Source organism: Muntiacus reevesi, chromosome 7 (assembly GCF_963930625.1).
Source record: "Muntiacus reevesi chromosome 7, mMunRee1.1, whole genome shotgun sequence".
Lineage (NCBI taxonomy): Eukaryota > Metazoa > Chordata > Mammalia > Artiodactyla > Cervidae > Muntiacus > Muntiacus reevesi.
The window spans coordinates 19,550,912-19,577,828 of record NC_089255.1 but is presented as its reverse complement, the minus strand read 5'-3'; the positions used below and the strand labels follow the sequence as shown (position 1 = coordinate 19,577,828).

The following is a 26,917-nucleotide window of genomic DNA, read 5'->3' as shown; positions in this document are numbered from 1 at the left end:
CAACAGAGTAGGCATATTTCATGGAAGCTCATTAGTGAGACGCGTAAGAGAAAGACGATTCATCACTATTTCCAAATTTAAAATGGAATGATACTGAATTAAAGAAAACTAAAGTGGAGGAGTAATGCTACGCAATGGTGATGGCTTAGGCTTAGCAATGTCACAGTCTGACTTATAAACATCTGCCTTCAGGAGACTCGTATAAAGAACAGCTACAGCCCTACCACCTATGCCCCATCCCATTCTGCGGGATGCCCAGCTTGGGAGTTACTGTTAAAAAAAAAAAAACGTAAGTTATTTTTATAACTGCTTAACTTCTGCATTGGCCAGAATGCCAGAAGTCGCAAGTAACATAGATTCAAAGTACAGGTAACATAGAAGCTTTAGAAAATAGAAGCAGATTTTAGCTTAAAGCAAGGAAGAATTTCTTAAACCATAAAGTTCTATTCAACAGTAGAATGGGATGGATGTCTTATGAGAAAGAATGCCCTATCACTGGAAAATACTAAGGGTGACTGACTGTAAATACAATAACTGTATAGGTAAAATTTGTAACTCTAAAATTCTATAATTTTCTGAAACAGAAACAAACGGTCTTTCCAATAAATCTCAAGGATTCCACGCTTAACATATTACTTGTTTGAAATGGCACAAATCTAACTGTTACATACTATTAAAAAGATACTTTATAAAGTCAAACTGCTTTGTGAAATTGTAACATGGATTTTAAGACTTGACAGATACATACTATTCTCCTTCTAGGTTTACTGTGACAGAACAATGATTTATTTGATGCCTATTTTTGATCTATGAATCATCTTCCATATTATGATTCATGCTATTTTTCTAGACGCAGAAATCAAAATGCTATTTCACATGCAAATAACTTCCAAATATCTTCTATCTCTTTGAAATATTTATGCAAATTCAGGTACCTTTATTCATACCAATATAATGAGGAGCCTCTAATTAATTCTAAAACTATTTGTTATTTCCCAAATATTCATAAATACTAATCCCAACAGCAGGATTAAAACAGATATGCTCAAGACCTCTACTCATATTTAAATAAAATCCACACAAATATTTATAAGTCAACATGATGCAGAAGTTGATTTAGAAGGATCCACTTATAAATTAAAGACACAAGTGAAGCAGAATAAACATAAATTATTTATTAATAATACTTACCAAAATGGTATATGTTAGGCAATGCTGGGAATCATAAAGATAAATGACAAAAATGAGAGAAGGCACAAATCCTTCTCGCAGTGACCTTTCAGTTTAGCAGGGAAGAAATCACATGCATCATGGGGTCGTAAAGGGTCGGACAGGACTCAGCAGCTGAACAGCAACGACGACAACAATAGTAAAACTGAGAACCAGAATGGCTATATGGACAGCAGAATGCTTGTAAACATTATTGGCTGTTTACGCTTGTGACTGCATGACTGACTGGGAGCTCTGGCTTGCTGCTGCCCAGTACCAGAAAGATACTGTGTGACATACCAACATTCACAATTCGAAGTACAGTGACTACTGAATGTGTATTGCTTTTGCACCACTGTAAAGGTTGTCTGTACTTCAAACTCTATGCCCATATAATTTGATAACTTAATGAAATAAATTTTTTGAAAAATATAAATTATGAAGACACACACAATAAGAAACAGATAACCTCAAAAGCCCTGTATCTATTAAAGAAACTAAGTCAATAATTAAAAACCTTCTATAAAGAAAGCATAAGCCCCAGATGATTTCACTGGTGAATTCTACCAGCCAGTCAAAGGATAAACAATACCAATTCTCTACTTTCTTTGAGAAAATCGAAACAGAAAACTGCCTAAGCCATTCTATAGAGTAAGCATTATCCTAATATCAACATCACACAGATACTGCCAGAAAACTCTAGGCCAGTGTACCTCATGAACACAAATGCAAAAATCCTTGAAAAAATATTAGCAAATTAAATAAATAAGTAGGGGAGAATAGACAAATCTTCCATGCAGAAGAACTGCAAAGAGTTTATGTGCTCCGCCTATGAGGAGATGGAGCATAGCTCACTACTCCTTGAGCGTACGCTGTGCACCGTGACTTCCTTCCAAAATGTCCCGTATGGAAAAGGGGAAAAGGCGTCACTTCACAGTGACACCCCCGACAAACACCACCTCCGCAGGTGATCAGGGTCAGCACCCAGGGACCAGTCATGTTGGCAGGGTATACCTTGACATGATGTGATGAGAATGGAAATTTACTTCTTCGATCCTCCTCCCCAAAACACACATTCCCAGTACAATCACAAGAAAAATAATAGACAAATCCTAACTGAAGGACATTCTACAAAATACTCAACCAGTGCTCCTCAAAACTTGTTATCAAAAACAACTAAAGGCTGAGGAACTGTCACAGCCAAGAGAAGTCTAATGAGATATGCTGACTGAATGTAATGTGGTATTCTGGACAGACACTGGGACAGAAAAAGGACATTAGATAAAAATTAAGCAACTACGAATAAAGTATCATCTTTAGTTAATAAGAAAAAGTATCAGTGTTGTTCAATTACTTGTGACAACTGAATCTTACTAAGGTAAGACATTAACAATAGGGGAAACTGCATGGGATAGAGGGCAACTCCTTACATTATCTTCATAACTTTCCTATAAACCTAAAACTATTATCTAAAATAAAAAGCTTACTAAGATGTAGGCAGAAAATCAAACTGGACTCAAAGATAAAATTAGTGGGCTGGAAAATAATTCTAAGGATTTTGCCAGAAAAAAAAACACTTAAGGACAGGAAGTGGCATGAAAAGCGAAAGTTTAAGAGGACTTAACAGAATAAACAGCAAAAGCAATAAATGTCAAATACATAAAGTCATAAAAATTTTCTGAACCTAAACAGATGTCTGTTTTAAAGGGGTCACTCAACACTGGATAGTATGAATTGGGAGTGGAGGAAGAAATCCACATTATGAAACTGCAGAATTCAAAGGATAAGGATAAAAATTCCAGAAGCTTATAGAGAATAAAACAAGTGACTATTATTTAAGATGAAAAAGAAAAAGATTTTCAACAGTATGCCAAAAGACAATGAAACCTTAAAAGAGAGCAAATAATGTATTTTCAAATATGTAGTCTTGAAAATTTCTCACACATCCTTTCTAAAAAATGTATGATGACATAGCAAAATAAATTAAAAACAACAATTCCAAGAAAGCAGAAATTGTAATCCAAAGAATGTATTTGGGGGGAAGGTACCATATGTGACCAAGAAAGCAGTGAAAGCATGGTGAAGTTTTGTAATTATCTGGTGAAGGGGGAGAGATCATGATTAACCCTAAGTGCTGCTGGGAGAAAATATGGGTGGATATGTATATCAAATTTCAAGATAACTATTTGATAAATAGAAACAAATTAAGGTGGGTTGGCAAGACTTACAAGAACATAAAGACAATAAGTGAAAAGCTAGGTCTACAGTCAATAACCATAAAATAAAAAAAAAGGGGGGGGGGGAGGGCTTCCCTTGGGGCTCAGCTGGTAAAGAATCCACCTGCAATGCAGGAGACCTGGGTTTGATCCCTGGGTTGGGAAGATCCCCTGGAGAAGGGAAAGGCTACTGACTCCAGCATTCTGGCCTAGAGAATTCCATGGGGTTGCAAAGAGTCGGATACGACTGAGCAAATTTCACTTCACTTCACTATAAAATAAATAAGAACAAAAGTATGAAAATGAAAGACTAGAAAATACAGATATCAGGCAATGCTGTTAAAAAGAAAGCAGGCATAGTAAAGTCAACAGTGGACAGAACATAATTGAAGTTAATAAGAATTTGGGCAAAATGAACGCTTCCTGCTGATAAAATAAATACCCTGCTTTTTAAATTCTAAGATGCACTTTTTCTTTTACATTTTAATATCTCTGAAGCCTGGATGCATCTTATAACCCATGGTGTCTGACACTGCATGAAACATAGTAATCACATCAGGAAGCTAAGTCAGGATTCCTAATATATTAACAACATCGTTCCCAAATATGTAACGCAATAATAGAAACACCAGAGTTGAACAAATCCATAATCACACCTTTCTTAGAAATTGGCAGATTTAGTAGACAAAAACTAGATGAAACTGTGAAGAATTTTACAAACATACTTAAAAGATTTAATCTAATATTTATAAACCATAACATCCAGTAAACGTTAACACCCATAGAACTGTCACCAAAAAACTAACCATGAATTAAATCACAAAAGGAATCTCAAATTCCAGTGAAATGAGAAATGCAGTCATCTGCTAACAGTAAGGGAACAGTAGATGTAATATAATTGCTATACAGGGAAGGTGGAGGGAGCAGAATAGAAAATCCTAAAAGGAGCTCCCAACAGTTGAAGCCCAAATGAAGTCGTATTAATTCAGTATTGGTCTTTCTGGTGTGACAGAAGAATAACATACTCCAAAAGGAAATAATTAAAAACTATCCAAATACCTGCAGAGACTGGTTAGGGGCACAATGCAAATGTGAACATATACTCAAAAAAATGGTTGGCTAAGGCTACTTATTTTGAGTGTTCAGTTTCAAAGAAAGGGAACAGAGCTGCATGTGAGTGCTTCCACAGACTTCAAAGCTCCTCCTCTGAGGGACTAAGTCCCAAAGGCGGAGCAAAACTAACCTGACACCAGAGGAAGGCGCGCTACTGGACGTTTTAGTAGGTGTATCTTTTGTTAAGCAGCCCCGGCAGTGAACCACTGGTTGAAACAAACGACTTATATAAACAATTGAAGGAAGTTATAAAACAAAATGAACACTAAACACTCCTCCCATTCTTGTGTGAGGGAGAGATTTTTCAATTTTAAGGAAATCATCTGACATTTTCCTGACATCAAAAGCACTCATTAAAAGAGGTGTGCCAGTCGCTAATGACGCACCAATCACAGCAGTGAGCCCAGAAAAAAGATAGCTTTCTTTCCTTTCATCCTAAATCAAAATGCTGTCTCCTAAAAAAGATTCCAAAACCCAAGAGGAAAGGGAAGACAAAACGTGTTAGGTATTTCTGTTCATTACCCATTTAGACTAAATAAAAAGGGAAAACTGACTTTGTTCCAGTGTGCTTAATGATTTACATTAACATCTAATCACAATTTCCCAAGACAGCACAACATTTTTAAAGATTCATTAGTCTAAACTCTTGACAGTTTTTATTTCCTCAGATTGTATGAAATGTAACAGAGTACAAGAAGTACCTTATCCAGATCTTTAACAAGAAACTACAAGAAACTGTCAAGAAACTACAACTACTAAAATTTGTAAAGGAGTGTAAACTGAAGAGGAGCTCTAAATATTAGGAGAAAATTGTCATCAAACTAGAAGCCAGCTAAAATGTCTTTCACATTCTTTCTATCACTTGTGGTATAACTGTAAGAGGAACCTCAGAGAGTAATGCTGGTGGTGAATAAAGACTGTGGTTTTTTAAAAAATATGCATACAGCTAAAATATTAGGACATTATAGTAGTTATGAGGCAGTAGTAACATTTAAAATGCTAACACTATAGAAAAATATTTCTCAAAATGCATATCAAATTATACTATACTTTTTATGTCTAATTCTCTCTTACGGATGTGTCAACAGGGAGATATTTTCAACAACACTAAAATCTGAAATGAAATACTCTGATCCAGCACTGAAATTATATGAAATCAAGCAGCCAGATTGTCAGTGATGTCTTTTAGACCCAAATGATTTTCTGCCAACTATGACATTATTGTATAATTTAGCATCTTTTAAATAGAGCTACCAATTAAAAGATATTCAAACATACTATCTTCCTTCTGGTGTTTTAGCACTGCATAATAGATTCTTTCTTTAAAACAAAATAATAGCATCAATTCAAATTCAAATCTACTCTCTGATAATCTCTAAATCCACTTTTGTGTCCAGAAAGGTCACCTGCAAAACTTCTATTTAACTGTTAAATGCCAAAAATTATAATTAAGGCACTAAGTTATTACCTGGACCTCACAAGTCCTAGTCTTAAATTCATGACTTCTGACACAGATGAAATGTCATGTTTGTTTAAATGTTAAACAAACTAATCATACTTTAATTCTATTTCTACCTCCCCAGAGCTATCTGAGGGCTTCCCAGGTGGCTCAGTGGGTAACGAATCCATCTGCAATGCAGGAGAAGCAGGAGATACTGGCTGGATTCCTAGGTTAGGAAGCTCCCCTGAAGGAGGGCATGGCAACCCAATCCACTCCAGTACTCTTGCCTGGAGAATCCCATGGACAGAGAAGCCTGGCAGGCTACAGTCCACAGGGTAGCAAAGAGTCTAGAACAACCTATCAGAAATGCTGACAAACTTCCTAACCTAAGTAAACTAAGAGCATAACCTTGGTTTTATACAGAGAATCTCTTTACCTGTATTCAGTATAAAACTTCAATCTTTTCAGCTCCCTTATGTTAAATATATTAAAAAAAAATCACAAATCTTGTCTATTTTCCTTGTGGAAATATCTACCTGCCATTTAATAAACATTTCCCATATATGAGCCATTGAGGGATAAAAAGAATTTCTCTTTTCACTGTCAGCACCTAGTTGAGGGTCTCAAACATGATATCTGATTTGGTAGAAAATTCTCCTAATCAGTATCACAGATACCATTATTTTATTCTCTAAACTCATTCAATGTATTTCTAATACATCAATCCTCCTAAAGTGCTACTGTTTCATCATGTACTTTTGAAAATTGCTAGGGTATAATAGGTACTCAAAAAATTCCAACCTTTTAACTTGGTATTAGTCTGGTTTATATACACCTTCCACAATGTACAACCCTGTATTTCTGAGAATGCTAAACTATGCTGCTTTCTACTGTTCAAATGCAGTTTGAGCCTTCTTACTTAATACACCTGAAATGTCATCCTTTTTTCCCCTTTGTGTAACATGGCCAATTTAAAATTCCATTCATCCTTCTATGCTAAGTTTAAATGCCATATTCTCCAAGAAGTCTTCCTTCCTTGTCAAATCCAGCAGATAGCACTTATTCCCATTCAGAATTACAGTAGCATTTTGGCATTTAGCATAGCTTGTACTGCAATTTGTTACATTCATAATAAAAAACCTCTACCCTAGTAACTGTTTAGAACCTTTTAGATTCAATACACTAGAAATATTGGAGTGACTACAGAACATACCATCCATACTCAGATAACTCTGAGAGTGAACAAAAGGCACGTCTGATAATTATGCTGGGACAACAGACATAAACTAGAATGCCTCTGGCAAATCAGATTCATGGCCATCCTTGCCATGTTTTAAGACACGGGTCTTAAAACATCAAGCTTTCTTAAGAGATAAAAGTGAATTTTGAAACTGAAAACCTAGTTATCAGTCCTAACTTTGATGCCAGCCAGCTCTGTGATACAAGGAGAGGCACTACTAAGACTCCAGCTCAGCTAGACTAGATATCCAGGTCTCCAAGGTCCAGCCCCGCTTAACTCTCCGTGAGTGTGCATTCTTTTTCTGATGGCCTACAAAGTAGGATTAGTAACTATGAATTTCATTCACACAGTATGTGTATTCAATAAAATACCTGGCTTACCAAAACAAAATTGCTTTCAACATTTTAATGAATTACACTGACGGTCTTAGTATATATATATGACATGATTCACCTTCCAATGGAAAAATGTTGTAATAGAAGATGTTATATTTGGAGATAAGAAGATAAGCTATTTGGAGGTAGTTGCCAAATAACTGTTAAAAACCTATATTTTTCTCACAAAGCATTTTCTTTCAAGAAATAAAAACTCATAAAGTTTTAAACTATCCTGAACACTAAGCACTTTTTTTGACTTAAAAAGAGTCAAAATCACTATGTATAGACCTGATTGCAATATTCCAAGCTTAATTTCTAATAGTTTTTACTTGGCTTTTCAAAAACTTACAATGGTACATTGTTTGTTCTCTCCTCATCTTTAGATTTTTCCAGTCCTACTCCTCATATATAATCACAGTCAACAAGTTCTTGTGTAGATTTTTAAAACTTTCTTACACCACCACCGTTACCTATCTGTTGGGGTTTCCCTGGTGGCTCAGCAGTAAAGAATCCTGCTGCGTGCAGGAGATGTGGGTTCAGTTCCTGGGCCGGGAAGATCACTTGGAGAAGGAAATGGCAACCCACTGCAGTATTCTTGCCTGGGAAATCCCATGGACCGAGGAGCCTGGCAGGCCACTGTCCACAGGGTTTTAAGAGTCACATGTGACTTAGCAACTAAACCACTGCCACCACACATACAAGCATGCATAAATCCAAAGCCTTCTCTCCTACTATTTCCACAAATCTTTTCTGCAACTTGCCTTATTGGTAATATAACTCGAGTATTTCCCCATATCTACCTTATTTACCTTATATAGATCTACATTATTAACAGGTATCTGGTATTACATTATCTTCATGTATTTATTAATAATCAGCCTTCTTATTGGCTGCATGATTGGATTGTTTCCAGATTTATGCTAGTCTAACACAAATATCTTTAAATATTTAGTAACTATTTCCCCAAGACAAATTATAAAGAGGATTATATGATGAAAGGGTGTGTGAATTCTAAATTATTAAATTACATTTCAAAAAAATTTATATTGTCATCAAGAATGCAAAACACTAGCCTCCTCATACTCAAGTCTGATGAGAATAGAGAAGTTAAAACAAAAAAGGTAAACCTTAAAGTACTGACATGTACATAAAATACTATTTGATAAAATCACAAAAAATGATTTCATATCCGCAAATACACACATATATACATATATATATAGAGAGAAAATTACTGTAATGCTCAGGTCCCAACTTGCACAGCCCATCAGAAATGCCTCTCTGTCTATCCTATTTAAAGTAACTCTCAATACACCCTCAATAACTCTTAATCAGAGCATTCTTTTTATTTTCCTTAAGTACACACAAGAATTAATTAATTAATTTTGTTTATTTATTTGCGTAAGGTCTGTCTCTGTTAATACAATGGAAGCACTATGAGGGCAAAGAATCATATCTGCTTGTTGATTATTTAATCCCCACCACGTAGTGCAATGCATATAGAATTTTATATCACATACAGAATTCTGTCCAACAAATATTTACTGAATGAATAAACACATATACAATGTCTGTTAACAAGGGCTGTCTCTAGAAAGTGAGACTGGGGAAGGATTAAAAGTCCATTTATTTTTATTTCAGTCAATCATGCATTCTAAGTTTTGACCATGAATGTATTATGTTCATCTACTTTCATGCCAAGCTTAGTTTTATTTCCAATACCTTGCAATCTGGTCACACAGATCTTTTCTCCTATTTTACAAATTTTAATGATATAACTGAATATTGAATGGATTTTTGTTGTCTCTTAAAAAAAAAATCCTCAAAATTTGCTTCATGAAGTTAGCCTTTTATATGCACTTTGATTTGCTTTAATGACAATTGAATTCCCATTCAGTAGTTTGCCTTTGCATACTCTTTCAAATTACTACTACCTTAGAGTACTTACAATTTACAAAATACTTTACATATATCATTCCATTTTCCCCCTCAGACGTGTACTGTGCAAAGATTATTGTTTATACTATTGATTATTATTCATATTATTATTATTTCTTATCTATAAAGATAAGAAAACTGATACTCATAGAGATTACCTCATCTTAGGGCTGAGACATAAAGCCAATACTTCAGATTTTGAGCATCAGGTTTGTTTCATTATACACACTGTAGTAGGTAACATAAAATTATTAACTGGGAATGCCTTAATCTTTCTGCAAATAATGTATCTATTTATTTTAATACCTAGACAGAAAGGGTGTCCTGAAAAGCACCTTATATTTAATGCATCTGTTTCTAAAACTACATTTAACAGATTATCTGAGTAATGCAGGACCTCAGATCATTTAATTCTTTAATTATATATAAAATTTAAAAATCACAGCACTATTTATAATAGCCAGGACATGGAAGCAACCTAGATGCCCATCAGCAGACGAATGGATAAGGAAGCTATGGTACATATACACAATGGAATATTACTCAGCCATTAAAAAGAATTCATTTGAATCAGTTCTAATGAGATGGATGAAACTGGAGCCCATTATACAAAGTGAAGTAAGCTAGAAAGATAAAGACCAATACAGTATACTAACACATATATATGGAATTTAAAAAGATGGTAACGATAACCCTCTATGCAAAACAGAAAAAGAGACACAGATGTACAGAATAGACTTTTGGACTCTGTGGGAGAAGACGAGGGTGGGATGTTTTGAGAGAACAGCATCGAAACATGTATATTACCTAGGGTGAAACAGATCACCAGCCCCGGCTGGATGCATGAGACAAGTGCTCGGGCCTGGTGCACTGGGAAGACCCAGAGGGATCGGGTAGAGAGGGAGGTGGGAGGGCGGACTGGGATGGGGAATACATGTAAATCCATGGCTGATTCATGTCAATGTATGACAAAACCCACTACAATATTGTAAAGTAATTAGCCTCCAACTAATAAAAATAAATGAAAAAAAAAAATTACAGAATTTCAGTACCTGATCCAATGACTCAGCAAGTTAATGCCAGATAAGAACCAGAACCCAGTGATAGAGATTAGATGCATTTTCAATATTAGAAAGCTCCTAGACATGGAATTCATGTTAAGAAGTCAAATTTCAACACAGCTATCTTGAGTTTAGAGTTTTCTTAAAGTTATAATTACTAGTTGTTGCTGTTGTTTAGTCACTAAGTTGTGTCCAACTCTTTTGTGACCCCCATGGATGGTAGCCCTCCAGGCTCCTCTGTCCATGGGATTTTCCAGGCCACTAATACTGGAGTAGGTTGCCATTTCCTTCTCCAGGGGATTTTCCTGACCCATGGATCAAATCCATGTCTCCTGCATTGGCAGGCAGAATCTTTACCACTGAGCCCTAGGGAAGCCCATAATTACTAGTACAAAAAAGCAAAAAACTGACTGGAATTAATCTTTTAATTAAAATCAACACCAACTATTATACATTCTAGTGCATCAGATTTAAAATATTCCACCAATGACTAACAATTTCCTGCTATCTAGCCAACTTTTAACCATGCCAGGTCATTAGTCACTTATTCCAGACCTTCTCCTATTCAGTATTTACCTCAGATACAAAATGGAATTTTTTACAAATGCTTCTGTTAAAAAAAAAAGTAAAATTCGCTATGTATCCTTATCTACCATGGCCATAATATCCTAGAAGTCATTTAATGAGTTGGTAAAGTATGAATTTCCTTTACTAAAAACAAGTTCACATTACTCCCTTTTCATCAACCCACCTTCCCTTACTGGAACTAAAAAACTGCCAATTATCAGACTTGACATGAATGAATGTACAGAGAAAAATTACATTTGTGTTTTTACATTTTAGCCTTACATGATAGTTTTGGAATCTATTTTTAAATTCCAACTGACAGGAAGAAAGGGTAATAAAAATTTAACAGACAAAAACACATTTTACCTTATTTCTTACTACTCATACTTGTAATAATTTATATGCTAATACTTAAAAAAAATTCAAACATGATTATAAAACATAAAGTACATTAGCATAAAATGACATAATTTGAACTAGCAGCAAATAATACTGCCATGTTAAATAGTTTTAAAGTCACAATCGTCTAAAATCAAGAATTACTGTTCCAAAAATGCATGTGTAAACATTAAAAATTACATTTTAAATGTTTAATATTAAGGAAGTATGTTTGACATGAAACTCAGAGAAACAAGAGAATAGTATGGTGGTTGCCAGGGGTTGAGGGATGGAAGAAATGGGGAGATGTCCAAGAGTATAAACTTCTAGTTTAAGAGTTCTAAGTTCTAGGGATGTAACGTACAACATGTTGGCTATAGTTAACAATTCTGTAGTGGATACTTGAAAGTTGCTATGAATATTGAACTTTAATGCTTGTATCATAACAACAAAAGGATGTGTTAACTGACCTTACTGTGGTAAACATTTTGCAATATATATATATATATATATATATATGTGCATCAAATCATCACATTGTACACTCAGTGTTCACCGTAAACTTAACACAATGTTTTATATGTCAATTATGTCTCAACTGGAGAAGGAAATGGCAACCCACTCCAGTATTCTTGCCTTGAAAATCCCATGGACTGAGGATCCTGGTAGGCTACAGTCCATGGGGTTGCAAAGAGTTGGACACGACTGAGCGACTTCACTTATGTATCAATAAAGCTGCAGGGGTGGAAAGGAAGTATGTTTGAGACATACTCATTATCAAATAACACTTCCCAATTTGATTAGAAGCCGTTTCCTAGTGTTGTTGCACAGATGTTTCATATATTTTAACTATAATTATGAAATTTCATTTAATGTTCATAGGTGATGATTTACTTAAAAATCATGCTATCCAATTAAATCACAGTTAAACTGTGGGTGCGTGAAAGTACCTTCCTTCATCCAAGCACTAGCCAACAGCTTGATGGTCAGGATTTACAGCTACACACTTCCAAGGAGAATCAGAAAATTCCTTTTACAAAAATAAGACTTTATGTCAAAGACCCTCAAATACTCTTACATTACTTTTAAACAAGGTATGGGGAGATAAGCACTATCACAAGTTTCTTTCTACCTTCCGTAACTTACTCCGTGGTGTTTCTAGTGCCGAAGTGTCTCAGAGGTAGCAATGAAGATGTGCTAACAGACTCTCTGTAGTTTGTAGATCTCCATCACAGGTCCTCCTTGGAGTTAGTCATCATTGTGCATCTTCTAGATATCCACATACCAAGTCTGACTTTTTTCTCTTGTCCTTTTGTCCTCAATCTCCTGCCCCTCTTCTGCTTTTCCCCACCTGCCCAAACTTCTTTAAGTTTAAAAAGTTTTAAGTGACACACTTTCACTGACCCTCACAAACTATCAGGGCTAAAGGATACGTATCAGAGTAGAGTGCCTGGCAATTTTTTTTTTTTTATAAAGGGCCAGAGAGTTAATGTTTTAGGCTTTGTGGGACATATGGTCTCAGTCTAAACTACTCACTTCTGCATTATAGAGTCAAAATTTTTCACAGACTGGACAGAGACAATCTGTGAACAAATGTCTGTGGCTGTGTCCAGTAAAACTTTATACAAAAAACCAGGAGGCTGGCTGGATATGGCCTGTGGGCCACTATTTGCCAACTTTAATACTGTTCATCCTTCTTTCAATACCTATACATCGATGATTCCCAAATTGCACCTTTTAAGATATTAATGGGTCTACTGAAAAATAAAAATAAAAAAACCTCCATGGCCAAATAGATTTGGGAAATGCTATATTTGCTCATGGAGATTCAGAATGCTATGAACACAAAGGGAAAAGTTCCAAGTGGTCAGACTCTACCCTTCTCCTGCAGGCTACTTGAGTCTCTGGCCCTTGTTCCACTAAATCAAAGGATATCAGTGAGGTTTATCAGAATTTGCTCTGTTAACTTCCTGGCACACAGCCCAGCTCTCTCGTGAAGGGTGTTATTTGCAACTCTTAACTGCTATCCATGATGTTTTTGGTAAAGTTCTCAAAATTATGTATTTGGTATCTTTTCTAAACTGCAGCACTGACTGAAAGATGGCTTTGCTATTAAGTAAAAAAAAAAAAAATCTTACTAATTATAAAAATAATATAGAGCTATTTTAGGAAACTGAGAAAATATCACTACTCAAAGATAACCACTGTTAACATTTTGGTGTGGGAATGTCTAAATGTGTAACATATTAATCTTTTCAACTAAATTTGGATTATTTGATATATATTATTTTGTACTTTACCACTTGACCAAGATTTTCCTTGTATCAGTAAAGACTGTTCAAAGACATGGTTTTTAATGGCCAAATAACTTTTCCATCATAAGTTTGTACTAATTTTAACTATTTCATCTACTTTGGGATATCCAAGTCATTTCCTAACTCTTCTCTCTGTATCCCTACCTTTTTCTCTTTTAATTACCAGTGCTGATATTAATAGTTTTTGTCCGAATCTCTGATTCCGGGTCTTAACTGTCTAGATTAGTCCAATGAAAGAGCCTTGCAAGCCACGTTAGAACGTCTGCCTTACTGGTTTCCCCAGGGAAGGAAAAAAATAATCTTCTACCCTTGTTTCTAAGTATTCATCTTGAGTTTTGGAAAAATGTTAAATGTTTATTTTGAGGTCAAAATAAAAACTAATTTCATGCTTAAAAAAAAAATCCTTCCTTAGGGAAAAATCCTAAAACAACAGTAAATAGGTTGAGTCAGTAATTTTTAAGATAATTGTCCAAGTGGATTTAGTAAATGATGTAACAATTTACATTTTCACTGAGGGTGAAAGACATAAACATAATCACCCTAACCAGTCATAATATTGAACATTATAGTGAATGTTCATTAAAATATATAAAATCTTTATTAGGTAAAAATGGCATCTCACCAAAAGTGATTTAATTTTATATCTTTAAGTGAGGTGAAACATTTCTCATGTTTAGAAACTATCTTTATCTTTGCCATATTGTGAATTATATGCTTATGCTAGTCACTTTATCATATCCATTTGCATGCATTTTTGTTACATTCACAACACTCAGTTCAGTTCAGTTCAGTCGCTCAGTCATGTTGGACTTTGCAACCCCACGAAGCGCGGCACGCCAGGCCTCCCTGTCCATCACCAACTCCTGGAGTTTACCCAAACTCACGTCCATTGAGTCGGTGATATCATCCAGCCAAATTTCTGTAATTCTTATATTCTTCCCTTGCTTGTCCTCTTTAGTTGAAGTATTTCTCATACTTTACATATAAAACATTTAAATTTTTATATCCTGAGACACCAAATTTTTCATCTGTATTCTTTCATTTTTTTATAAGTTAAATTGTGATAGATTGGAAATAATCTAAATGCTTATTAACTGGTGAATGAATTAACAAATCCTGGTGTACTGTAAATGGTGAGACTCTTCTATCATCTTTCAACATTTTTATGGATTTAATTTAAATTTTAACTCTATTTCATTGATATAAGGTAAATATAGTTTAATTCTTTCCAAATCACTAACATATTGTTTATTCCATATAATGTATGATCCCTTCAACCTACACTGATTTTATATTTCACTTTCTCATACATTCAAAAATTGTGAAGTGTTATTTTTTCTATATAAGTTCCCTTTCCCAGATTCTTTTAGACTATCATATTTTTAAATGACATACATAAGCTTGAGATTAGAGGGAAGTGTTTTAAAAATCAGCAGGATAGATGCAGGTTCTATTAGAAATAACTTAAGTAACTGGAATTGGTAAGAAGGAAAAACCAGTAAGGGGATAAATCCTATCTTTAAGTAGATAAAATAAGACATTGAGGTGTAAGTCCACAGAAAATAGTGGTGGTTTAAGGCAGAAATAAGAATGAGCTCCTGACCATTAAATATATCTGTTACTTGGTGATAAGGTCATGGTTGGAGAAGGTGGGATTTTCAGTTGTCCTAATACAATTCTGGCTAAGATCAAGTATAATATGGGTGGTTCCCAGGTGGCAAAATGGTAAAGAATCCACCTGCCAAGCAGAAGATGTGGGTTCAATCCCTGGGTTGGGAAGATCCCCCGGAGGAGGGCATGGCAACCCATTCCAGTATTCTTGCCTGGAGAATCCCATGGACAGAGGAGCCTGGTGGGCTACAGTCCATGGGGTTGCAGAGAGTCGGACACAACTCAGCAACTAAGCACACAATACAGCCTCAGTAACAGGCAGGCCTGGTGCCTCTTCTTTCTATGGCAGCCAGAATCTGCTCTGTATTTGTGTCAGTCTTTAGTGGTAGTTCCCTATTCTTCCTTCAGTAGTAAAGACCTCTCCTAGCTATTGGCGTAGGATCACAGGGCCCAAAGCAGTTTTATGCACTTCTTTCAGAGGTAAAGGGTTTTCTCTTCTACCCTTTCCAGCCTCAGTGGGTCTCTGCCTGTGTCCTAGGGACCAGAGGATCCTCCCCCAAGAAGCAGAGTAGCCTTGCTTCTAATGTCCTTCCAGTAATTTATGAAGTAAGTTTTTCTGCCCCTTCCCTACTGGTTGGAGGCTTAAGGGAGTCTGAGTAAATGGGAGGGGCTTTGCACCTGTCTCCCAGTATCCACAGATCACCTCCTTCACCTCTACTCCACCAAAATGACTTTTTTCGAGTCTCTACCTTGTCCCCTGTCTAACACTGAACATCCTCTGTGAACTCCCCTTTTATCTGAGACCCCCAGTGATTCCAAGCTAGTCCACACTTAGTCTTCTAAATTCTGTTAAAATTTTAGTTAATTTCTTCTTATGCATTTCTACGGCAGCCATCTCTTTCTCTCGTGTTCTACCAAAGGTGAAACAACTCATGACCCATCCATTGGGAGAGGAAGGTTGTCTAATTCTTTGCAATTTAGGTTACTTGGTTGTTTCGCAAGCTCAGCTCCCTGATGGTCTCATAGAAATTATGGTTTTGTACATGATCCAGCTTTTGATCATAGGTGAGGGTAGTATGTTCTAAGTACGTTCTTTACAGCTTGAGTAGAAGTTTCCTTCCACCTCAATTAAACTTCTTTTTGTAAAGGCATCATTTTTTCAGTCACCCAAATGAAACCTTAGAAGTATATTTGATTCCTCTATAATAATGTTTTATATCCAATCAGTTGATAAAGTCTGAATTAGATACTATCATCTCTTTATTAGGATTCTTTCTACTTCTCTAGTACAAGTACTTATTATTTCTTCATGGTCTTATAACAATATTTCTTCGGCCACTGTCTTCTAATTAAATCTGACTTTGTCATTAGACTCCCTTACTACAGAATTGCTTTGATTGTTTATAACCGAGGCCATGATTAATCTGATCCTGTTCTGCCTTTACAGGCCACCTTTCTAAAGGAACAGACACTCTAACTATTCTGTTTCTATAGTGAGCCAGGTCCTCTTTTTAACATCTGGTCCTATCATGAACCCAGGTCTCCCGCATTGCGGGCAGACGCTTTACTTCCGTCTGAGCCACTAGGGAGCCCCATAAAGGGAACACATTGCATGAAAAACTTCCCTGTTCACACAGAATTGCTCTCTCCTAAACTGTATGCTGCCTGATTTGAATTAGAAAAATAACACTTATTATGGACTGGGTATTCAAGTCATGCACAACTCTCACATCCCTTACAATATCAAAAACTTCAGAAAGGTAGAGATAAGATTTTATAAATTGCTGTAATCTCTTTTAGTTTTCCACAGAAATATTTATCTTGCAAATTAAAATAACAAAAATAATAACAAGACATTTACTCTTCTTTTTGGAATCCATGCATCCTTAATGCATAGCTGACAAGGTCACTAAGAATTTCCACTAGCTCACAAAACGTCTGTTTTTGAAAGCTTGTTTCAAAAAGGATAAAACACAGGTCAGTTCAGTTCAGTTGCTCAGTCATGTCTGACTCTTTGCAACCCCACGGGCTGCAGCATGCCAGGCTCCCCTCTTCATCACCAACTCCTGGAGCTTGCTCAAACTCATGTCTATCAAGTTGGTGATGCCATCCAACCATCTCATCCTCTGTCATCCCGATCTCAAAACAGTATATAAAAATCTATATGCTATTTTAGTGACAAGCCAGAGTAGATGCCATCTTTGCCAATGAGCTTCTCTGACCACAGTGGAACCTGAACTTAAATTTGACTCAGACATCAAATCAGATGTCTAAAGCAGCTCTTCCTTATGCATTCTTGAGAAATGCACAAAATGAAAAATACTTCTGCTAAAACAAATAGTATACCCAACAGCTATCCTTATCAATTTCACATAAAAGTTTCACATAAAAGTTTTTCACATAAAAGTTATCCACATCAATTTCACAATTCAACTTCTAATAATTTAGTATGAGAAAATAATCATATAAGGAAGTTCAGCACAGACTCTTTCATCGTAGTAAAAAAAACCAGGAAACAATTTAAATATTAACCAATAGGGAATCATTTATATAAAACAAAGAGCATATATACTATTCAACAATGAAAAATGTTTATGCAGATCTATATTCAATGATATGGAAACATGTCCACAGCATGCTGTTGCAAGAAAACAGGTTATAAAACCATATACACATCTATGCATGCCTATACCCAGTACTCCTAGATGGCAGGGATTAAAGCATGTGCCTGTAATCAATTTACTATTTAAGCTCCACATTCACACTTTATTGCCTGCTCTGCAAAAATGAAGCTGAGCCCTTTACATATTTCTCCTTTTGCCACCTGACACGTGTTAAAACCTTATCAGTACATAGTGCTGGTGAGTAGCTTCCTTCAGTGCCCCAACTCTGCTGGTGTAGTCTTTTTTTAGCAAGCTTCTGTGGGATGGCAGCATGGCGACTTCTCCATCACCCATTAAACCATAGCCACATCCTCTCCAGTGGCTGCTCCTTATGTCTGCCATTCTTTTATATTCATTAGAATTCTTTTTACTTCTTACTAGCCAATTCCTTGGTACTTCAACCCCCTGTTACAGTTAATAGATTTTTACTAAACAATATTCAATTTTTTAAGTTGGTTTTAAGTGAAATTACTTTGCAGTTTCCCTAGAACTGACCCTGACTGATACAAAATGAGTTTTTTCTCCCCTTTTTACTTCTCAATGTTGTCTGAATTTTTAATAAGTATTTTTTGGGTGTGTGAAAATCAGAAAAAGCAAGTTAATTTTTACTTTGGAAAAATTAAAGAAAAATTCACTGCAAAATAAACATTAAAGTTGTTCTACTTTAATAGATTAGAAATATATTTGTAAGATTAAATAAGATTAAATCTGAAGAGTATCCATTTATTTGTGTAAGACTATAAATGTTGTTTTTCTTTTCTTAATACCAATTTCTTTTCAACATTATCCAAAATTTTCTCAGTCACTTAAAACAACAGAGATAATTTAGATGGCTATTTTTTCTCTCTTAGTTATGCCATATATTAGCCTTTATAAATAGTTTATTAATCACTACGTATCCTGGAGTGACAGGTCCTGTGATAGGTATGAGCTCCTCACACACAGTCAATCTCTCTCATCTTACTATTTCAGTCCCTCTTACCATGTTCAAGGATTATCAGCTGGGCTCCAGCTTGTGCATTTCCAACATCATTTTCAGCAATGCATTGATAGAACCCTTCATCTGATTTCACCAGACCCAAAACTTGAAGATTATGTTCCTTCTGAGGAAGAAAAAAACAAAATTTTATGATTCAACTGATGAACATTAGTTCAGGTCTCAAGGATATGTTCTTTCTGGAGAGAAAAACACAAGTACAATTATATGATTCATATACTGAATATTATTTACCTATGAACATGTTGACTCAGTTTTAATGACAAGGTACTGACTTAACTGACTAGAAAAGGAAACATTATCATCAACAATTACAAATTCAATCCTTATAGAAAGGCATGTCTGCAATGTATGCAAACTTATACCTTTGCTTGGTGGAATATCTGGCATGCAATACTATGTCACCATAGTGAAAGTCTGAATTTGTGAATTCAAGGCACTTTCTTAAAATTATTTCTAATATCTATCGTTATAACAGATTAGAAGCCCCCCTATATAAAAGATTTTGTTAAACTATCAAGTACCATATGAACGTCAACTATCATTATTGCTATTGATATAATACAACATAAGTTTAAGATTTTTTTTTTTTAATTCGGTCTCTGTAGTGACTGTCAAAAATTGCCAATGCCGACTATATTTCAAGTTGTCATGGCGGGGTATTGGGAAAAGTTTTCAATTAGCAATAATCACGCCTCAGATAAACCTCATTGACTATGATACTGCCACTGTGCAAAGCTAAGATTTTTTTTATAATAGGATGAAAATAATGATAAAGAGTAAAATGCTAAGTTAACTGTAACATACTGCTTTTTAATTAGGATTAAATACTTGTGAATTACTTTTTTGTAACATATAACATTATGCATTTTAAAAATAGAAACTGTATTCCTATGAAGAATGAAGTACTTATGTGAGAAATCTGTAATTAGACATTAAGTCTTTAACAACTATAATTGCTTCTGATTATGTCTATGAATGTCATACATGTATCTTAAGATTTTTTTAAAAACCTAGATAATTCTATTATAAGGATATTAGATAATATTAATAGTAACAGTGGATAATATTTACTAAAGTGAAAGTTAAAATCGCTCAGTTGTGTCTGACTTTTTGTGATCCCAGAACTATACATTCCATGGAATTCCCCAGGCCAGAATCCTGGAGTGGGTAGCCGGTCCCTTCTCCAGGGGATCTTCCCAACCCAAGGATCGAACCCTGGTCTCCCACACTGCAGGTAGATTCTTTACCAGCATTTACTATATATCTATTAAGTAAAAAGCAGACATGGCTGTCTTCTTAATAGATTAAGGCTAATTGATTACTTTTGCTTTACTTTTTAAAAGAATCTTTATGTCTATTTTCACAACTGTCCAACACTGGATATACTTATTTTGAAGGGCCTGAGCATCAGTATAACAAGGACAGATTTCTGCTCCTTGACTACAGAGCTATGAAGACAACTGGTACATGTGAATACACACACAGGATAATCATTACCCAGAAAGTGGTGCAGGCTATATTTTAAAATGCTAGTATGTCTGAGTAGGAGGACTAGACTATTGATCAGGGGATGTGAACTTCAGGCTGAGTTCAAACACTGGTTTCCTCTGTGATCGTATGTGAGCTACCAAAACATTTCTGGGCTAGCTTTATCTCATCAGCCAATGAAATAACAGTATTCTAAGTGAATTTTTCTATCTTCATCGTAATACACCAGTTCATGTACTATGGATAACAGATCTCTTGGTGACTACATTTAAAGGGACTTAAAGGTTTCAGAGCTAAGTTTCTTTGAAAGATACTTACTACAATCTTAAAGTAATCACTTGGGATGACCATATCCCCATTCTTGACCCACTTCACGGTAGGAGTTGGCTTTCCAGTGACTTCACATTCAAACACGATATCCATAGATTCATGAGCATATATATTGGTAGGCTGCTTCAGGAATTCAGGTTGGGCTTTAAAATAGAAAGGAAATTAAGATATTAATAAAAGTAAAAATAGCTATTTACATTTCAAGCAATTAAAAAGTCACAGAATTCATAAAGTTTTTAATTATTTGAGACTTTTTTTTAGGAAAACATAACATATTTTTAAAGATATGTTACGAACATATCTTTAAAAATTGATATTCTGGTCTACTTACCTGACAGAATAATTATAATGACAATTCTGAGTTTCTCTGTTGAGAAATATTTACTAAATTGACAGTACTGAAAAACTGGAAAGTTCTAAGCTGTCTTTAAAAATGAATATGAAAGTCTATTTCCCTAAGATTTAAACCATTTTGGAAGAGCCATGATTACGATTCAAAAAGAATTGATAAGACTGACATTATCTTCCTTTTCAGTCAGATTGATGAGTAACCCACCCTCCAAAGAAATACAAATGTCACATTCAGTTTAGTCACTCAGTCATGTCCAACTCTTTGCGACCCCATGGACTGCAGTATGCCAGACCTCTCTGTCCATCAACAATTCCCAGTGCTTACTCAAACTCATTTCCATCGAGTAGGTAATGCCATCCAACCATCTCATCCTCTGTCATCCCCTTCTCCTCCTGCCCTCAATCTTTCCAAGCATCAGGTCTTTTCCAAGGAGTCAGTTCTTCACATCAGGTGGCCAAAGTATTGGAGTTTCAGCTTCAACATCAGTCCTTCCAATGAATATTCAGGAATGATTTCCTTTACGATTGACTGGTCTGATCTCCTTGCAGTCCGAGGAACTCTCAAGAGTGTTATCCAACACCACAGTTCAAAAGCATCAATTCTTTGGCATTCAGCTTTCTTTATAGTCCAACTCTCACATCCATACATGACTGCTGGAAAAACCACAGCTTTGACTAGACAGACCTTTGTTGGCAAAGTAATGTCTCTGCTTTTTAATATGCTGTCTCAGTTGGTAAAAGCTTTTCTTCCAAGAAGCAAGCGCCTTTTAATTTCATGGCTGCAGTCACCATCTGCAGTGATTTGGTAGCCCAAAAAATAAAGTCTCTCACTGTTTCCTCATCTATTTGCCATTAAGTGATGGAACCAAATGCCATGATCTTAGTTTCTGAATGCTGACTTTTACCCAGATTTTTCACTCTCCTCTTTCACTTTCATCAAGAGGCTCTTTAGTTCTTCTTCACTTTCTGCCATAAGGGTGTTATCATCTGCATATCTGAGGTTATTGATATTTCGCCCAGCAATCTTGATTCCAGCTTGTGCTTCATCCAGCCTGGCATTTCGCATGATGTACTCTGCATATAAGTTAAATAAGCAGGGTGACAATATACAGCCTTGACATACTCATTTCCCAATTTGGAACCAGTCTGTTATTCCATGTCTGGTTCTAACTGTTGCTTCTTGACCTACATACAGATTTCTTAGGAAGCAGGTAAGGTGGGCTGGTATTTCCATCTCTTTAAGGATTTTCACAGTTTGTTGTGATCCACACAGTTAAAGGCTTTGGTATAGTCAATAAAGCAGAAGTAGGTGTTTTTCTCTAATGTCACATTAGAGGCTTTAAATAGTTCACTCACTGAAACATACACACTTCCATTAGTAACACTCTTCATTACATGAAGTGATTTTTAAGGGTGGGAGGTAGAGACAGAATCTTTGGGGATGAGTTAGATTAGATATATTGGGAAAAGCTTGATAATTCCAGTATCTCCCTTTCCCCTTAACCCAAAGTTGTAAATTACTGACTTAAAAATAACAAGATTCAAGTAAGATTTTGAATTTAAAAGGTAAAAGTAGATCCTCTAGTTCAGCTTCCTACATAATGCCATAATTTCCTGTTCCTACAACATACGTGACAAGTGGAACTTACAAACTTCTGTTTGAAGTTCCAAATGACAAGGAATTCCCTATATCAAAAAATGACAACAGCAGCATTAAAAAAAAAAAACAAAACAGCTGGGCTAAAATGTGCTCAGTCTGCTGGAATTCTGATTGTGATTGGGGTGAATCTGCAGCAATTTAACACCTTAACAATGCTGAGTGTTTCTTTCTATGAACATGGTTTCTCATTCCAATATTTAGATCTTTGGCTTCTCTCATCAATGTTTTATATATTTCAATATGCAAATTTTGTTATGTGTATCCCTAAGTATTTCAAAAACTTTGATGCTACTGTAAGTGGCACATACTTCCTTTTTTTTTTTTTAGTTTATAATTGTTCACTTAGTATTGAGAGATGAAATTGGTTTATGGATATTGACCTTTTATCCCATGGTTATGCCCAACATATTCATTAGTTTCAGCAGCTTTTTATAGACAATTCTGGGATTATCTACCTAGGCCATGCTGCTTGTGAATAGAGGCAGTTTTATTTCTTTCTTTCTGATCGTCTTTCCTCTTTTTTCATTTTTCTAACCTACTGCACTGACTAGATGGGGCAGTTCCTGGGAAGAAGTCCAGACTAGCTTTATAATTTGAGTAAATGAAGAGTAAGAGCATAGAGAGCAGGCAGAATCCCAGGTAAGCAGTAGAAGCCAAGGAGGATAAGAATGTATAATATTAAGAAGTAATACAGTAATGCAATTAAGAAAATAAAGTCTGCATAACTACATGAAGTCAGGGAAACCTATCAATAGTGAATTTAACTCTTTTCAAACATTGGTTACTGTCGTTGTTCAGTCGTCCAGTTGTGTCTGACTCTTTGTGACTCCGGGGACTTCAGCACGCCATGCCTCCCTGTCCCTCAGCACCTCTTGGAGTTTGCCCAAGTTCATTTTCATTGCATCGGTGATGCTCTCCAGCCATCTCATCCTCTGACACCTTCTTCTCTTTCTGCCCTCAATAATTCCCAGCATCAGGGACTTTTTCAATGAGTCGTTTGTTCGCATCAGTTCAGTTGCTCAGTCGTGTCCGACTCTTTGCGACCCCATGGACAGCAGCACACCAGGCTTACCTGTCCATCACCAACTCCTGGTGCTTGCTCAAACTCATGTCCATCAAGTCGGTGATGCCATCCAACCATCTTATCCTCTGTCGTCCCCTTCTCCTCCTGCCTTCAATCTTTCCAAGCATCAGGTCTTTTCCAAGGAGTCAGTTCTTCACATCAGGTGGCCAAAGTATTGGAGTTTCAGCTTCAACATCAGTCCTTCCAATGAATATTCAGGAATGATTTCCTTTACGATTGACTGGTTTGATCTCCTTGCAGTCCAAGGAACTCTCAAGAGTCTTCTCCAACACCACAGTTCAAAAGCATCAATTCTTTGGCATTCTGCTTTCTTTATAGTCCAACTCTCACATCCATATGTGACTGCTGGAAAAACCACAGCTTTGACTAGATAGACCTTTGTTGGCAAAGTAATGTCTCTGATTTTTAACATGCTGTCTAGGTTGGTCATAGCTTTTCTTCTAGGAGCAAGCGCCTTTTAATTTCATGGCTGCAGTCACCATCTGCAGTGATTTTGGAGCCCAAAAAATAAAGTCACTGTTTCCATTGTTTCCCCATTTACTGGCCATGAAGTGATGGGACTGGATGACAAGATCTTGGTTTTTTGAAAGCTGAGTTTTAAGCCAACTTCTCGCATCAGATGACCAAAATTCAGCTTCAGCATCAGTTCTTTCAGTGAATATTTAGGGTTGACCTCTAAACATTGGTTAGTCACCTGTATTTATCCTTCTGTGAATTATCTATACACATACCCTGCTATTTTTTCAGTCACAGTATTCACAGTTTTCTTATCTATTCATAAGAGCTTTTCACATAATGTCAGTTATCAATTCATGGTCTCTCAGTTCCAAATCCACTCTTCTTTGTAAGAGACCACTTCACAGGCAGTTCCCTGTCCTTCCATCAGGAGGGTTCATGTGTGACTGTGTCTCTCGTGATGTTAACAGTCTTTGATAATCACAAAAGGAGTTGCAAAACAGTATTACTCATTCTATCATTCCTTCTACAATGAGATTGGGCTGAATTTGCACCAACTTAACAATGCTGAATCTTCCTTTCTATGATTCTCCTCATCAATTATTTGGTTACCCTTAAGTATAACTCTTATAGAAAGAACAAGATAATGCTTGATTCTTTTTCTGTGCTTACCAGTTTTCAAAACAATGATCTGGTTCTCTAATATCACATCCCAGATGTGATCAATGAAGGCTTTTTTGAGTTCATGGATTAAAATATATTTGGTTTGTTTCAATCCACTAAAGTTAAACCTCTTTTCATTTTCATACTACCCCATCTTTGACCAAAAAAAGCCTAGATCCACTGGAATTTCCTGAGTCCTTTTTGACATGACCCAAGTGATCTTTAGTATCTTCTGGTCACTGATTTTGGGCCCGATTTGAGGATAAAGTCAGGAAATCTGTACTTTTTAAATATAAAATTATGATTTCATTTTAGTATTTCCAATTAAGTTTGGGACTATAGGTTTTAACTGGGACCTATTCATTTTCATCTCTATTTCCTTTCTCTCATGCAAAAAATTTCTGTTCTCAGTGATCCTTATATGCTTTATCTTACACCCAGTAGACTCAGTAAACCAACATTTCTACCAAGAGAAAAAAGTTGAGGATTTCTGGAGTTTTGTCCTTGGGATTATTCTACTAGGTGTTTATTGTCCGATTACTATGTTACATTTATTTGAAAGAGTTACTTTCATTTGGAATTTTAACTTTCTGTGTGGCTATACTATCAAGTAGTTACACATTTAGAGTCATTTTCATTTTGCTTCTCCTTTCTGGCAATTTTAAATATTAAAAAAAAAAAAAGGTATAGTCCAACAGGTCTTGCTTCCACCCTGTTTTCTCTACCCTTTCCCTCTCTTTACCTATAGGTAACCATTAACATCTTTAAAAATGATTTACCCTTCCACTTAAAAAATTATAAGCAAATAGTCACATACAATTTGTACCCATCCCTCTTCTTTGGATTAAATAATTACACACGAAATGATTTTTTCTACCTTTGAAGCCTTCAATCTTAACCCCTATGGTACCTTGTTTCTGAGGAATTGACATATTCCTTAAGTCTAAAGGACTGAGACTCCCCTTAAGGCAGAGTACATAATTCTGTAAAATAGCAATATTCTCTTCAAAAGAAAATCCAATTAATATAATTTTAGTATGAATTTTTAGTAAGTAGACTTTGAAAGACTATTAGAAGAAGTCATCACAAACAACAAACAATGTTTCATTCATCATTTACTTTCCCCTCTCATGAATCATAAAATAATACCTTTAAAATGTTCTCTGGATCTTAACTTCTTCGTAGATAGAATTCACCCCAATTAAACACAATGTAAGAGCAGATGTTTGTGGTCGGGAAGTTAAATTGATAACCAGAGAGCAAATGAGTCAATTACCATAAGAAAATAAGCATCGTAATGGAAGATTATGCATTTCGTTACCAAAGAGATAATTAACCTTCCAATTCTCTTTGACAGTTCCCAATCCCTTCTAAAGTCATCATCATTACAAGAATAATTTTAATTGCTAAATGCACAAGTAGAACCTAATACTAAAACATATTATACTTGCAAAATCCCCTTACTGGAAACATCAGTGAATCACATCAATGCTATATAATGCTGGAAACTGCCACTCAACTCAAACAGAAAACAATACAGGGCCAACACCAATGTTTCAAGGTTACTTGATTATCCTGCTATTTAGGATATAACAGTTTTCGTTTACATTAGCTCTGAAATGGTGAAGTTTCTATTGTTTGATTTTAAAAGTTTAAGCATTGAAATTCTTAAAAAGCACTTCAGAGAAACAAAGCAATTTTGCCCATTTCATGTTAAACTGCACACTTGCTGTTTTTACGTTTCTTTTCAATAATT

General features: G+C 35.6%; 1 protein-coding gene and 1 non-coding gene across 5 annotated transcripts in view; both read right to left on the bottom strand.

Annotated features, from left to right (window-relative positions):
- Positions 1-26,917, bottom strand: part of NEO1 (neogenin 1) — a 224,345-nt gene that overhangs the window by 75,213 nt on the left and 122,215 nt on the right. For all 4 annotated transcript variants that reach the window (XM_065941673.1, XM_065941674.1, XM_065941671.1 and 1 more), the window contains exons 6-7: positions 20,936-21,090; positions 19,112-19,232 (exon numbers count right to left, since the gene is read on the bottom strand). In XM_065941673.1, coding sequence (XP_065797745.1) covers positions 19,112-19,232; positions 20,936-21,090 — 276 coding nt within the window. The remainder of the gene's footprint in view (positions 1-19,111; positions 19,233-20,935; positions 21,091-26,917) is intronic.
- LOC136172821 (U4 spliceosomal RNA) lies at positions 19,726-19,866 on the bottom strand. Its single transcript, XR_010664145.1, has one exon. It is a non-coding gene; the product is annotated as a U4 spliceosomal RNA (small nuclear RNA).